Here is a 13,252-nt window from a genome sequence, read left to right on the forward strand (position 1 = left end):
CTCCATCCCGCGGGTCCCGCTCCATCCCGCGGGTCCCGCTCCATCCCGCGGGTCCCGCTCCATCCCGCGGGTCCCGCTCCATCCCGCGGGTCCCGGCGCCGGGCGTTGCCTCCCCCTCGCGGCCGCGGGCAGCGGGTGCTGCCCCGGGACCCTCGGCTGGAGGGGATCCCCGATCCATGGTGAGCCTCCCCCTGCCCAAAACCCAGCCCCCCGAAAGAGCAGAACCCCGGGGAGCCGCTGGCAGCGGGAAAGCTCCGGGGGACACTCCCGGGATGCTGCTTTGGGGTTCCCGCGCTGTACAAGCCCCGGACCGGGACCAGCAGCACTCCACAACAGGAGGAGGAAGTACAGAAGTGACAGGATCACTCCCCAGGCTGCTGTCCCCCACTCCAGTCCCACGGTGGCTGCTCCAGGGATCCCATCCCAAGGGGCACAGCTTGTACAATCCCCAAATCAGGAGCAGCATCACCCCACAAAATAAGGAGAAAGCAGGATCCCCCACCAAGCTGCTGCCCCAAACAACTCCCAGCTGATGCACAAACAACAAGAGGAGACAAGCAGCAGGTTTGAGGGTGAATTTTATTGGAAACAAGGATGGGGGTTGAGGGGTACAGACCATTCCCAAAAATACAAGGAGAGAGGGGCTTCCAATGAGAGTCAAAATCCTCATCCACCTTAAGGCCAAGCTGGTTCTATGCAGGGAACTGCCACTGCAGAGGGAACAAGGTGGGACAGGGAAGCAGGGGGGTGAAAAGGGATGTGGGATTTGGACAGCTGAGACCTGTGCTGAATGAGGCACAGGAGATGGCACAGGGAGGGGTGGTGTGTTTGCCCTCTCAGCAAAGCCTCAGCTCGTCCATGGGGGCCCAAGCCCAGCCCAGACACCTCTCCCCTGTGTTTGAAAGGGCAGATGCTCCTTTGTCCCAAAATACAGAAATCAGGACTTTCTCCAGGAGGAGAAATGCAGAAAAAAGTAAAAAGCATGCAAAAAAAAGTTTTTTAAAAATGAACACTGTTCCCCAGTGCAATAAAGAAAGGGTGAGATAAAGGGGGAAAGGGGTTAAACAAAGAGAAAAGGCAGAAAACCCAAAAGCTCAACTCAAAAACAAAAATAATCTGCAGTAACCATGAAAAAAAATACAATTGTACATCTCAGCAACAAAGCTGTCAAACCAAGCAGGTACAGGTGAGTGTTGGGTGGTTTGCAGAGCAGCATGAGGAGGAGGAAGACACGGAGAACATCAATCACTTCCTTATTTTCCATCCAGAGGTGGGCTGGGGGCTCAGGGTTGAAGCAAAGCTGAACAGGGTTTGTGCAGCTCCACCTGGGCTGGTTCCCTCAGGGTTTGCTGAGGGGAATCAGAGGGAAAAGCGTGGCTGGGTGATGCATCAAGAACTGAAAATCATTTTCCCCAGGAGCAGCTCATGGGGATAAGTGTGGAGCACCCCAGTTCCCAGGCACTGCATCAAACCCTGGACTGCAGGAGAGGGGGGGATAATGAATTTAAGGGGACCCTGAACACTTGAAATTCACCCTGAAATCCAGACCTCCAGGGCATGAATTTCAGGAATAACATTTTGAAAATATTCAGTTAAAAAATAGATGCATTTCTTTAAAAAAAGAAAGAAACAAAGTAATCTTAGGCCAGAGTGTTTTCTAGTGACCCCTTCCCCACCTGCCCAACTTTAGCCAGAAAAATGTTACTACACCAGATCTGCTGGCCACATAGATATCCACACATTCATCATTGATTTAAAAATATATAATATATATAGAGCACACATACACACACACAAATATATATTAGAAAAGAAAAAAAAAATCCTTCAGAAAATTTCAATTATTTTTTTTTTAAAAAAAAAAAAACAAACAAAAAAACCAAACAACAAAAACCCAAAATCCACAGCTGGTGCATTTATCCATGATCACATACAGTAGAAGCCAGAAACCCCTCCTGCTCCCCTGGCTCCTCAGGCTGGGAGCGTGGGGAAACACATCAGGTTTTCACAGTGGATTTGTCAGCAGAGAAGGAACTGCTCCTCCCTCCTCCCACACAGAAGGGCTTTAATTTATAGCGAGTTAGATCAAACCTAGGAAACACGTTACAAAGTCCATTATATATAGATATCAAATGTACAGCTGTGGGCAGCCCCGGGCCCGGCACTGGGGTTTGGCTCTCGCTGGCACCCGCAGGAGTTGGGGACACTTGGGGACACGAGGGGTGCGAGTTCAGAAACGAGCGGGTGTCACAGTGAGAGGTCTGACAGCAGCTCCAGGTTGGAAAGCAGATGGAGCAGCGTCTTCTCAGGGAGCCAGGGCAGGTGGAGGCAGGCAGGGCTGTGGAAGGCGATGCCCAGAGCAGGGATGTGTCCTCCCAACCCGGGGCTGGAGGGAGGAGAGGCAGCACGGAGGATCTGCTGTGTCTCCATCACCTTGTGCCCACGAGGGAAGGGATGGATGCTGGGGGCAGTCCCATGGGTGGGCTGCAGTTTGTGTCACGGTGGGCTCATGGAAAAATGCCTTTTCTTTCCTCCCCCCCTCAAGGGAGCAGCACTGACTGAGGGAGGGATGCCCGAGCTGCTGCTGCCTCAAAGGGTCCTTCAGGTGTCGAGCCAGGCATTAAAACAAAGCAGCAGCCCAGGGAGCCCCAGGAGCTCCTAAAGCTGCGTGGGCTCCTGGGGGCAGAGAGCCAGGCACAGAGGGAAGGTGAGTGAGACCAGACTCCAGGGAAGGGGCTTTGGGCAGGCAGGGGAGGAGTGGGGGAAGCACAGCAGCACTGATCCTCCCTGTCTTCCCCTGACAGCCAAGAAACACAGCCCCCTGTGCTGTGCACTGGGTACTGGAGAGGGGAGGTGGCCTCTGGCACCCTCTGCCTGCTCAGGCACTGCTCCTCTCCCGGGACCTCCTGAGCCTTCAGAGTCCTTGGCTTAGCTGGGAAGGTGTTGGCTTCAAAAGGCTCCTCCTGGGGGATTTTTTTCTCAGGGCAAAGAGAAGAGATTTTGAGGCTGAATGGGGCCAGAGATGCCCCCAGGGCGATTTGTGATTTGTGCAAACCACCGTGAACTGAGTCCTTGCTCCCTCTCCTGCAGGGCAGCTGGGATGGAGGGACTGCAGGAAGCTGGGAGCTGGGAGTTAGGAGTCTTCCCCGAGGATCTCTGTCACGAAGGAGGCCATGTCAGTCTCTTTGGTGTTGTGCAAGGTAAAGAAAGGGTGTTCCTGCCAACGAGATCAAATAAAACCTCAGCTGACACCAAGGCCACAGACCCTGGGGGATGTCACACAGCTGGAGCTGGACTCCAACCTCCTCCCCAGCCTCCCATGGAAACCAATCTTCAGCTAAAAGATGAACTTTGGCATTTCTCAGTTCAGCCCCAGTGGGACACCCCACCTTGGCAGCTGTACTACCATCCTTTGAGGTCTAAACTCTCCAAGAGCAGATAGGACAGAGGGAGAAAACACCTGGAAACCCTGACCTTAACACCCATGAAATCAACACACCCTTCCACCTCTGACACACTACACCCATCCTGCTCCATGCCTGAAAAATCAGCCACGTGCTGTCCCACTTCCCTGCTGGACCACTGATCTGAGCTTCAAAATTGGGAATAAAGACCAGCAGGAACAGCTCTGCACTTACCATGAGTTCTAAATAGTTCATTCGCTCAGCTGGGTTCTTCCTTAAGCTGGAAGGAAAAAAAAATGGGAGAGAAAGGCTGTAGGATTCTTTTCTTTTGCTGTACGTGGTCTGTCATAGAGGATCTCCCCTTCCCACCCAGCATGAAATGCTTGGGCTGCACCCATCCCTCTCCCTCCTTGGCTGAGCAGGTTTGCTTTGAGCAAAGCAGGCAGGCAGTAACTGGGGAAGGACAACTCAGTGTTGTGCCACAAGAAGCACAAACCCAGCAGCTCTGCAGTCTGCCCCACACAGACCAGAATGACTGGGAAGGAGAGGATATGGTTTCCCATAGCACCTGCAGGGTGAGCTTGCCTTTGCCTGGCAGCTCCAGGCAGCACCCAGGGAGCAGGGGACACCCTGGAGGGGGGAACAGCTTCCCACAAAACCACAAACCAGCTTTCACCCAGAGGCTACCAGGGGTTGGTTCTGGTTTCACTGCCACTTTGCCAGAAAACACCAACATTTCAGCAGCAGAGACAGGAGAAGGGGAAGAGAAACCTCTGCACTTTCCAGCCAGCCTGGGTGAGTCAGGACGAGAGCAAAACCAGTTTGGGCAGCGCTTCCTGCCATGCTGAGCACCAGGTACAGCGAGGAGGGGAGAAATGGGCTCCCAAAGGACAGCAAAGGAACCCCCCCTGCTTCATCCCAACCCCTACGGATCAGGGCTCCTCCTCAGCCAGGCTGGGAGAGCCAGCAGTCCCTGCTGGGGCCTCACCACTGTGCTGTGAAGTCCACAAACTCCTTGGAGAAGCGTTCAGGTGGCAGCTGGGGCGAGGGCTCCTCCACCACCTGCTTGAGCTGCTGGAAGGGCGTCCCCCAGGACTCGTATGGGAAGCGGAGAATGGCCAGTTCAATCTGGGGGTGGAGGCAGAGCAACGTCAGACACACACCAAGCACAACCCCACCGTGCTCAGCCAGCTCAGAGGCAAAGGAAAACCCTCTTTCCTCACAAACCATTTTCAATTTGGGTCATACCACTTTTTTTTTTATTTTTCTTTCTTTTTTTTTTTTTTAAATACAAAGACCCAGAGGCCAAAAATACTTCCTTTTGAGGCTGGTTCAGCATATTAATGAATTTACAGGAAGTCACAAAAGATATGTAAAATGGGATTATTTAAAAAGATAATAATAACAGCACACAGTTTCTGCACTGGGTTCCAAAGTGCTCTGATAGCCTTGAGGCAGCCTCTGGGCCTTGGGCTGCCACTGCATGACCTAAACACACAAAAAATCCACAAACTCAAGAAAAATTAAGTGCTAGAATGTCATTTTGCCAAAGCCACCTCAATCACTGGGTTCTTCCTACAAGTCACCTCTGCTCCATCCCTCATGTAAGCAGGAAAAAGTCTGTCAGAGCTCTTGGGCAGTCTCCTCATGCCAAGGATCTCTTCCTGTCTCAAAATGGGCAACAGAACCTTGAGACCTCCAGGTAGAGTGTGATGGGATGAGAGGAATAAAAAACCTGAAAGGACAGACTGGGACTCTGTGTCCCTCCCTGCCTTTGGCTCAGCTCAGGGAAGCTCAGTTCCTGCTGCTGCAAAACTGAATGAAGCCACCAGCCCAGGAAGGCCTGGAATAGCCCTGCAACTCAATGGCCCACAAACTGTCTGCCCTGAAATCTATCCAACCCCTTCATAAAGAAAATAAAACAAAAACTCCCAGGAAGCCAGCCCAGGAGGAAGACATGAGAAGGAACCAAACATTCTGGGGCTCCATTCAGCTGTGGGCTGGCTTTTAGCAAGGTCCTGTCTCCCTTCCAGCTCTGGCAAGGTTTGGATATTCCATCACCCGGAGTCTCCCATCCCACAGCTTCCTGCAGCTCAGAGCTGATGACATTTCCAGTCACCCAGACCAGCTCTGCACTGGCATGGGGACACCAGGGAGAGGGGATTTGCTTTGGCACAGTGGGTGAGACCATGCTGGGGAAGAGGGAATATTTGCCAAGACACATCATGCACAAAGACAGGGATGCAGCCCCCAAAACAAAAGCCACGGCTAAGAGGGCACAGGAAAAATTCCTGAAAATAATCTACCCTCAGAGAGAGAGTCTCCTGGAAAGCAGGAGCTGTTTCTCAGGCAGCATCCCTTGGAGCCAACAGCTGGGATTTCCTTTGTCCACCGGCGCCAGAGGATCTCAGCTGCTTTCTGCAAGATCTGTTTCTTGCAGGAGGCAGATAAACCATCCCAAGCAGCTGCGATTTTGGAACTGAAAGCATTTCCCCTTCCTGTTGGCTGCTCTGAGCTACCCCACAGGCAGGATTTGCTGCAAACCACACACAGCAGCTCTCCCTGCAGCGGGACTGGAATCCCCTGCAAGGCTCTGGTGACATGGGGAGGGAGGGGTGACAGAGGAAGGCTGAGCCCCAGCTGCAGCAAACCCTGCTCCACTGACCACCCCACAGCCAGCAGGCAGGGCACTGCAGAGCAGCTAAAAGCTCTTGGATACTCAATGTCATCCTGATATTGTCTGCTGGGAGCCTGAATTCCCTGGGTAATTAACCTCATTGCCCTGAGCTGTCATGCCCGAATTGAGTCCTGCTGCCACTGCTCCCAGCAGGGGAACAGCCCCACCTGCCCAAACCCCATCCCAGCCCCAGGGCTGCAGATACAGATCCCAGTCCCTGATGTTACCATTGTGATCCCAAGGCTCCAGACATCCGACTTCACGTTGTAGCCCTTCTGGTTCAGCTCAGGGTTTATTCTTTCTGGCTGTAACAGCAAAATGAGAGATGTTACCACTCCTGCCTTCCCCACAGAGCAAATCTCTGGCTCCAAAAGCCAGGCTGGGTGAATTCCCCTGGCTCGTGTCCCCAGGGTCTGAGGTTAAACCTAGCTCTGATAAAAGCCACATCTTGCTCCACACAACTCACATCAAGTCTCCCTCTTTTCAGGAGAGTGAGACTTGCACGATCCCTGCCTCGGGAGCACACACTTCCCACATGGACGCCACAAATGGCAAAGGGAAATTCATACTGACTTGAGGATGAAACTAAACAATCCTGCCAAGAAAAGCCTCAGCACTTTCTATCCAACAGCAGCCACAACCAGCACCAGCCAGTTTTGCATCATTCTGCAAATGGAGGGGGCAGAGGGAGAGTCGCTGAGGGATTAACACACAGAGCTGGGCTTAAAGGGAGGCTCTGCTGAGTCAGGGAGACCAGAGCACTCTTGAGTGGCTTTTATCTCAGGGTGGAGGTGGAACAGACTGATTTATAAGCAGCAGCCTCTTACAGTCAGGGCTGAGGCTGCACAGGGTTGCACTTACAGCCATGTAAGGTTTGCAGCCAGCATCCATGGTCTTGGCAACAGAGTCCACCAAGTAACCACTGATCCCAAAGTCACACATCTTCACGTGCCCCTCCTTGTTGATCAGCACATTGGAAGGTTTCACGTCTGAGAGGAAAGGCAAGAGAGCAAACTGGGCATTTGCAGGGGTACTGAAGAGTCTGACACAAAACAGGCAATTCCCTGCAGGCCTGGGAGGGACCAGGCAGGCCCCAGCACAGGCAGAGGGAGACAAAACCCCACCAGTCTTATTGCAATAGAAGTTGTTCACAGGTAAACTACAACCATGTCCTTATGTCCTTCAGGGAGAACAAGTCCTCTCTCCAACCAGGAAGGTCAAAAAGTAGAAATAAAATGTTGAGTTTATCCCCAGCTCCTTAGGAGAGATTTATGTGCCCAGCATAGCCTTACAAGCACAGCTCTACCAAATCTTCAGGACAGCTTGTCTCATGCACATCCTGATCTGCCCACAACTACACAAGGGACTTTACCAGGATGGAGAGCAAGACCTGGGTGTTAAAATTCCCATCTGTCATTTTGTACGATCTCCTTCAGCCCCCACTTTGCTAAAACTACCCAGCCAGGAGGGCATGGGGATTTTATCTCCAAGAGCTGCCTTCAAGGCACTTCTGTACTGCAAGAAGGACAGAGATGCTCATAAAATACAGGTAGTGAGGAATTCTGTTGTCACATTCAACCTTTCAGCTGAAAAGGAGGAAGAGAACAACAGCCTGCAAAAAGGGAAGCATCTCAGGAACAAGCATCTCAATCTGTTCACCACAGTCCAAAGCACCAGCAGATTCCACTTCAGGCATCCCAGAGGGACGCAGCACACCTGGAAAGGAATCCTCCCCTAGCTTATTTCAAGGTTAGATCTCCAGCCACACTTCACTGACCCCATCCAGCATTTACCTCTATGGATTACAGACAGTTTACTGTGCAGGTGCTCCAGAGCTCGTACAATCTGGGGACAAACAGAGTGAAAAAGCACCCATCAGTCACACGCAGCAGCAGCCGCACTGCAAACACACCACAGGCCTCAGGAGAGGCCTCCAGCAGGCTCAGGGCATGCACAAACCCATCTAAGAACCCAAGAGCCACTCACAGACACAGCCATTTTCCCCAAAATGTCTTCAGGGATGGTTTTCTTCTTCTCCAGTACTTTCTTGTAGAATTTATCTAGGGAGGTGTCCATGAGTTCCATGCAGATCCACACGTCACCCTGCGGATGGAGAGAAAGCTGCTGAGAGGGAATTCCCTGGAAATCCGAGGGAGATAAAGAGCTGGGCTGAAGAACACAGAGGTGTTTGGGGACAGAGTTTGGTGCCTCCAGAGCAATCCCACAGCCCCAGGTGCCCCCAGGCACCCACCAGGTCAGTACCTCACGGAACAGGGCTCCGTAGAAGGTGACTGTGTAGAAGCAGTCAACTGTCCTCATGGAGATGTCCAGGTCCATCAACAACCTCTTCTGCTCCTGAGTGTTCACAGTGGCTCGAATCCTCTGAGACAAACATGAAAGAAAAGAGTTTGGTGTAGGTGGGGTAAGCATAATCACCAGCCTGATTCAGGACCTGCAGTTCTGGGGCCAGGGTGTTTTATCCTCATTTTGCAGCCAGCAGGAGACGCCCAAATTGCCTCTGCCAGACAGAACCTTAACGAATGCCAAACCCTTGGCACTCTCTTGGCAGCTGATTCAGGGCCAGGCCAGCAGCATGGACAGGCACTCTGACATCCCAGCCTTGCATTGCAAACACCAATCCTGGATTTCCAAGCCCCTGCTTATCAATCCCACTGTGCCCAGCCAGTGTCAGCACAGACCCTTCCCTGGCCAAACCACACCAGGAACACAACAGGCTGCCAAACCCAGATAAACCCATCCACATTTTGCCACAACCAGTGGAGCTCAGCAGTTCCTCTGCTCCCCTGGAGCTGCCCCTCCTGATCCCCATCCCACTCAGGTGTCCTCACCTTCACGGCCATGATGGTGCCGCTCTGCGCGTGCCGGACCTTCTCCACCACGCCGTAGGCCCCACGGCCCAGCTCCGAAATGGTCACCAGGTCATCAGCTTCCACCTCGAAGTTCTTCAGGGAGAGAGGACAAAATGACATCAGGGACAAGCACATTTACCAACAAGACCATCAGCAACGCTTTGAGCTCACTCGTGCAGAGCGTTCCCAACAATGGCACCTACAGGACTGCAGAGGCACCACACTTTGAGAGGATTGGGGGTATTTTTGGCTCTGTTGAATCACAGCCCAAACCCTCTCACCCCACACTCATCAGGGTTCATTTAATTCCCCCTCTGCAGCTGGAGATCAGGATTTTCATCCTTTAAGCCCAGGGAACGTTGCCACTAGAAAGGACACCAAAGGTTGGTGCCTCTCAGCCTGCAGGGGATTACTCACACAGGAGTAATTCAGCAGTTGCTGAACTATTTGCAGGGTTTTAACAGTTCCTGTGCCAACAAGGGCAGCCTCCACCACAGCTCCAAACCCCTGTGTGCAGCCAGGGATCCCTCACCTCTCCCCACATCCCCAAAATCATTAGATCTGTGTGTGTCTAATAACACCTGTGCAAAACCTCTCTTAGACTGGATGCACACAGCAACTCCATTTCTAATTATCAGTGAGTTCAAACAGGTTTTACCCGCTTTCAATACTTTCTCCTACCACCAAACAGCTGCCAGCGAGGTAAAACCCAAGTTAACACCAAGAAAACAACTACCTCAGCGTTACTTCAAGCTGAGAAAAAAACCATGGCCAGTGCTCACCCCAGTGAGTGCCTGACCCAGCAGGGAGCCAGCGAGCTCCTGCACAGCCCCACAAACAATTTTCCCTAAAGACACGTTCCCCTGTAATTGCTGGCTCTGCTGGGCAGGGCACGAACCGAGTGAGACACGGGCTATTTTTGGACACTGCATTCATCGCTCCTAATAAGTCACAGGCCTCCTTTTAGCCAGGCTTTATCCAGCCTCCAGTTTTCCTCCGGTCTCAGGGAAAGAAAATAATACCAGGATGCCAAACTGCCCCAGTGGCCACAAAGGCAGCGAGGGTGGGAAACAAGCACAGCTCCGGATACGGTGCCTGCGAGCTACGCCCTGAGCAGGGAGAGAGGAAACGGCCTCTGGCGTGGAGGAGCCAGGCTGGGAGATGTGGCTGCCAGGCCCCTGGCCAGCACTGTCCCCTCAGCACCAGCCACAGCAGCCACCAGGTCTGCCAGACCCTCCTGCCAGCGCTGTCTGCAGCCAGATGTGGCTGCTGATTCCAGCCAGATGTGGCTGTTGATTCCAGCCAGATGTGGCTGTTGATTCCAGCCAGATGTGGCTGTTGATTCCAGCCAGATGTGGCGGGCAGGGAGCGAGGGAGGGCTGTGCATAGCTCAGCACTGAGCTATGCTCTGCCCAGCACAGGAAGGTGCCGGCCCTTTCCTGGGCAGGACGTGGATCCTGAAATGAGAGCAGGGCTGAGGGGACACATCCGAGCTCTCTCCAGCTGGCAGAGGAGCGATGTGGGCTCGCAGCGACCTCCAGGAAGGATCTGGTGGTGCTTTTCGGACACGTGTTCTGCAGTTGTTCCAGGTTATTGTGTTTTTCCTTTCCTGGCATTTGCCCTGAGGCTTCCCCAGAAGCTGGTGGTTCCCAGCACCTCCAGGAACCAGCACTGCCCTGCCCAGCAACAAGAGGCGATGGATGCGCCCCTGGAGCCAGCGCTTCCCTCCCAGGACAATGGGATGCACAGCACGGCCTCTGCAGATCCTACAGACCTGAGGTCACCACCCAACCCCATTCCTAAAGCTGCAATTCTGCCCAAGTCCTCTTCTCCATCATGTCACTCCAAAATAACCGGACCAGACCCTTCCTGCAGACACCGGACAGGCAAGGAGGTGACTCTAGAGAGTTCTCCCGAAGCTGCAGCACTCACCCCTTGCACACACAGAGAGCATCTCTCCCAGAGTTCTTGCTATACACAACACCAGGCCCAGAAAACAGCACAGGCAGCAGGACTGCTCCCTGGACCAAGCCAAAGCTTCCTCTCCTCAACCCTAATCCTTGCACCGAGGCCAAGGGACCCAGATCCCATCAGCCAAGCCACCTCCCAGCCTGGAAAGGGTCTAGATATAGGGCTGATCCAATGCAGGGTATTTTTAGCTCATTTGCAAACAGCTTCTGCAGCCCCAAGAGAGCTCCTAACAAGAGAATGAAATAAAAGAGAGACAGTGGCTATTTCTAGCAGTGTTTTTCATCAGGTCACTAGGAAAGAGTTTGGAGAACCAGAGAGAAACTTTGTGCCTGGCTTCTCCTGGGCCTCAAGCAGCAACACAGACCTGTGGGTAAGCAGGATAAAGGGACTTTGCTAGGGGCAGTCTGAGAGCTTGGTGAGGCCACCCTGATTTAGGACAGATGGGTTGGATCATCCTAGAATGGTTTAGATTGAAAGTTGCAACCCATGAGGCTGCACACCTGATCTGACAGGTTGCAAGGCACAATCCACAGAGCTCTCCATGCCCAGAGAAAACCAAACTGGAAGCAAGCAAAAAAACCCAGAAACTCCATTGACACTTACTTTATCTCCAATGGTAATGAATGCCCTGGAGTCCAGGTTCCTTGGGGGCCTGCAAGAAAAGGCACAGAGTCAGGAGAAAGCCCAGCTTCATTCACCCTCCTGGCCAGAGCCAGGTTTCACACTCCTTTGAGCACTTTCCCCCTGTGCCTCGTTGTAGGTTCCAACCAGCCCCCTCCAAACACCCCCAAATGCTTTAAACCATGCCAGTAACACCCCACAGCCACGAGGCACAGTGAGAACCCTGGGGAGTCAGCCAGGTGAGACATGCACCCAACCACCGGGCTGTGAAACCATTCCTGCTCAGGAGAGGAGCCCGAGGAGCCGAGAGTGGTGGGATGAGCCGTTCCTGTGGCACAGCAGCTCAGCTGTCATGTTTTGACAGGCAGGTGTTGTAACAGCACAGCCACGTAGCCCGAAACGCACGCGAGGGAACAACAGGTAATTCCTCCCCCGTGAGTCATTTGTGTACTCTCTGCTGCCTGTTCCAGGCAGGCAGAGCAGGCAGCACTTTGGTGTCACCTTCTGCACAACACCAGGCAGGTGAAAGTTGTCCTTTATGGCTTTTTTTTTCCTCATTGCTGCCCACTTCCCATTCGGGGCAGCACGGTACTTTTAGAGCCACCATCAGTGTTCTGCCCCTCGTGCCTCACTTCTGGGCTCTCCCCATCCCTTGGGAGCTTCTAAGAGCAGAGATTGCTCAACTGGTTTAGTCTCAATTCCCATCAGAGCAGCCTCCGGCTTCAAGGAAGTACTTTGGGCTCTGAGCAAAAGCCTTGCACTGCGCAAATATTTGCACTGCAGCATGAAAAGCAGGGAGAAAAGGAGCTGTGGACAGCTTGCACCAGCCTCTGGGCATGCAAAGCCCTGCAGACTCCAGCATGAGGCCTTCTCCAGGGGAAATTCAAACTTTGGCAGGAGCAGAGACAAATGTGCCCGTGGGGGAAGGAGGTGGTTGTCCCACGCAGGGCAGGGCTGTGCGAGGCTGCACAGCATCAGTGGGGGAGCTCCCCTGCCTCCCCCTTTCTACCTGGGTTTTCAGCAGTGGTACTTCTCTTCTGGGGACTTCACAGCTCTCCTGGAGCTGGGAGAGTTCTCTAGAACAGGTTTCTGGAGCAAACAAGGCTCAGCAGTGGCGATGCAACCCAAAGTGTTTTGAAAGAGCACCATGGAAGTGGAATTTTAGCCATCTGTTCTTTGTCAAACCAAGCACTGCCACCCTGGGCTCTCCCCCATGGCATAACAAGCATCAGCAGCTCGAAGCAAACAGGGCAGGGAGAAATTCCAGTGCCCTGAGATACTGCTGGGCACTGGCCCCAGCACCAATCAGCCCAGCAGTGCAAGATGTCTGTGAACTCCTTGCAGCAGGGTAAGGAGCTGCAAACAACTCAAACTAAACCTGACACTCAGCTTGTGTAAAACACTCCCCACAACCTTTGTGCCTCTGGCTTCTGTCACGGTCCAGCTACCACCTTCTCTTCCCCTGCACTAAAATTCTTCCCTCTTCTTCCCTAAGGCAGATTCACTCTCTCTACCACATTTTTGCCCTTTGGCATTGGCAGAGCCATGGCAGAAAGACCGAGGAGAGCTCCCCAGAGGATTCTGAGTCTTCGCCTTTAGGACATTTCCTATCAAGCAGGCACCTCCCAGAGAGAGACACACGCTGTGCTCGTGTCTGCACACACATGTGCAATTCCTTCTCATCACCCACGAGCCACAGCTTAAGAGGA

General features: G+C 53.1%; 1 protein-coding gene across 2 annotated transcripts in view; it reads right to left on the reverse strand.

Annotated features, from left to right (window-relative positions):
- Window positions 1-560: 560 nt before the first annotated feature.
- The window catches only part of MAP2K3 (mitogen-activated protein kinase kinase 3), a 29,428-nt gene continuing 16,736 nt past the window's right edge, over window positions 561-13,252 (reverse strand). For both annotated transcript variants that reach the window (XM_015643276.1, XM_015643275.2), the window contains exons 4-13: window positions 11,526-11,574; window positions 8,931-9,044; window positions 8,344-8,463; window positions 8,068-8,184; window positions 7,875-7,926; window positions 6,943-7,070; window positions 6,309-6,386; window positions 4,393-4,532; window positions 3,639-3,684; window positions 561-3,217 (exon numbers count right to left, since the gene is read on the reverse strand). In XM_015643276.1, coding sequence (XP_015498762.1) covers window positions 3,134-3,217; window positions 3,639-3,684; window positions 4,393-4,532; window positions 6,309-6,386; window positions 6,943-7,070; window positions 7,875-7,926; window positions 8,068-8,184; window positions 8,344-8,463; window positions 8,931-9,044; window positions 11,526-11,574 — 928 coding nt within the window. In that variant the 3' untranslated portion in view covers window positions 561-3,133. The remainder of the gene's footprint in view (window positions 3,218-3,638; window positions 3,685-4,392; window positions 4,533-6,308; window positions 6,387-6,942; window positions 7,071-7,874; window positions 7,927-8,067; window positions 8,185-8,343; window positions 8,464-8,930; window positions 9,045-11,525; window positions 11,575-13,252) is intronic.

This window comes from Parus major, chromosome 14 (genome assembly GCF_001522545.3).
Source record: "Parus major isolate Abel chromosome 14, Parus_major1.1, whole genome shotgun sequence".
In the NCBI taxonomy this organism is placed as follows: domain Eukaryota; kingdom Metazoa; phylum Chordata; class Aves; order Passeriformes; family Paridae; genus Parus; species Parus major.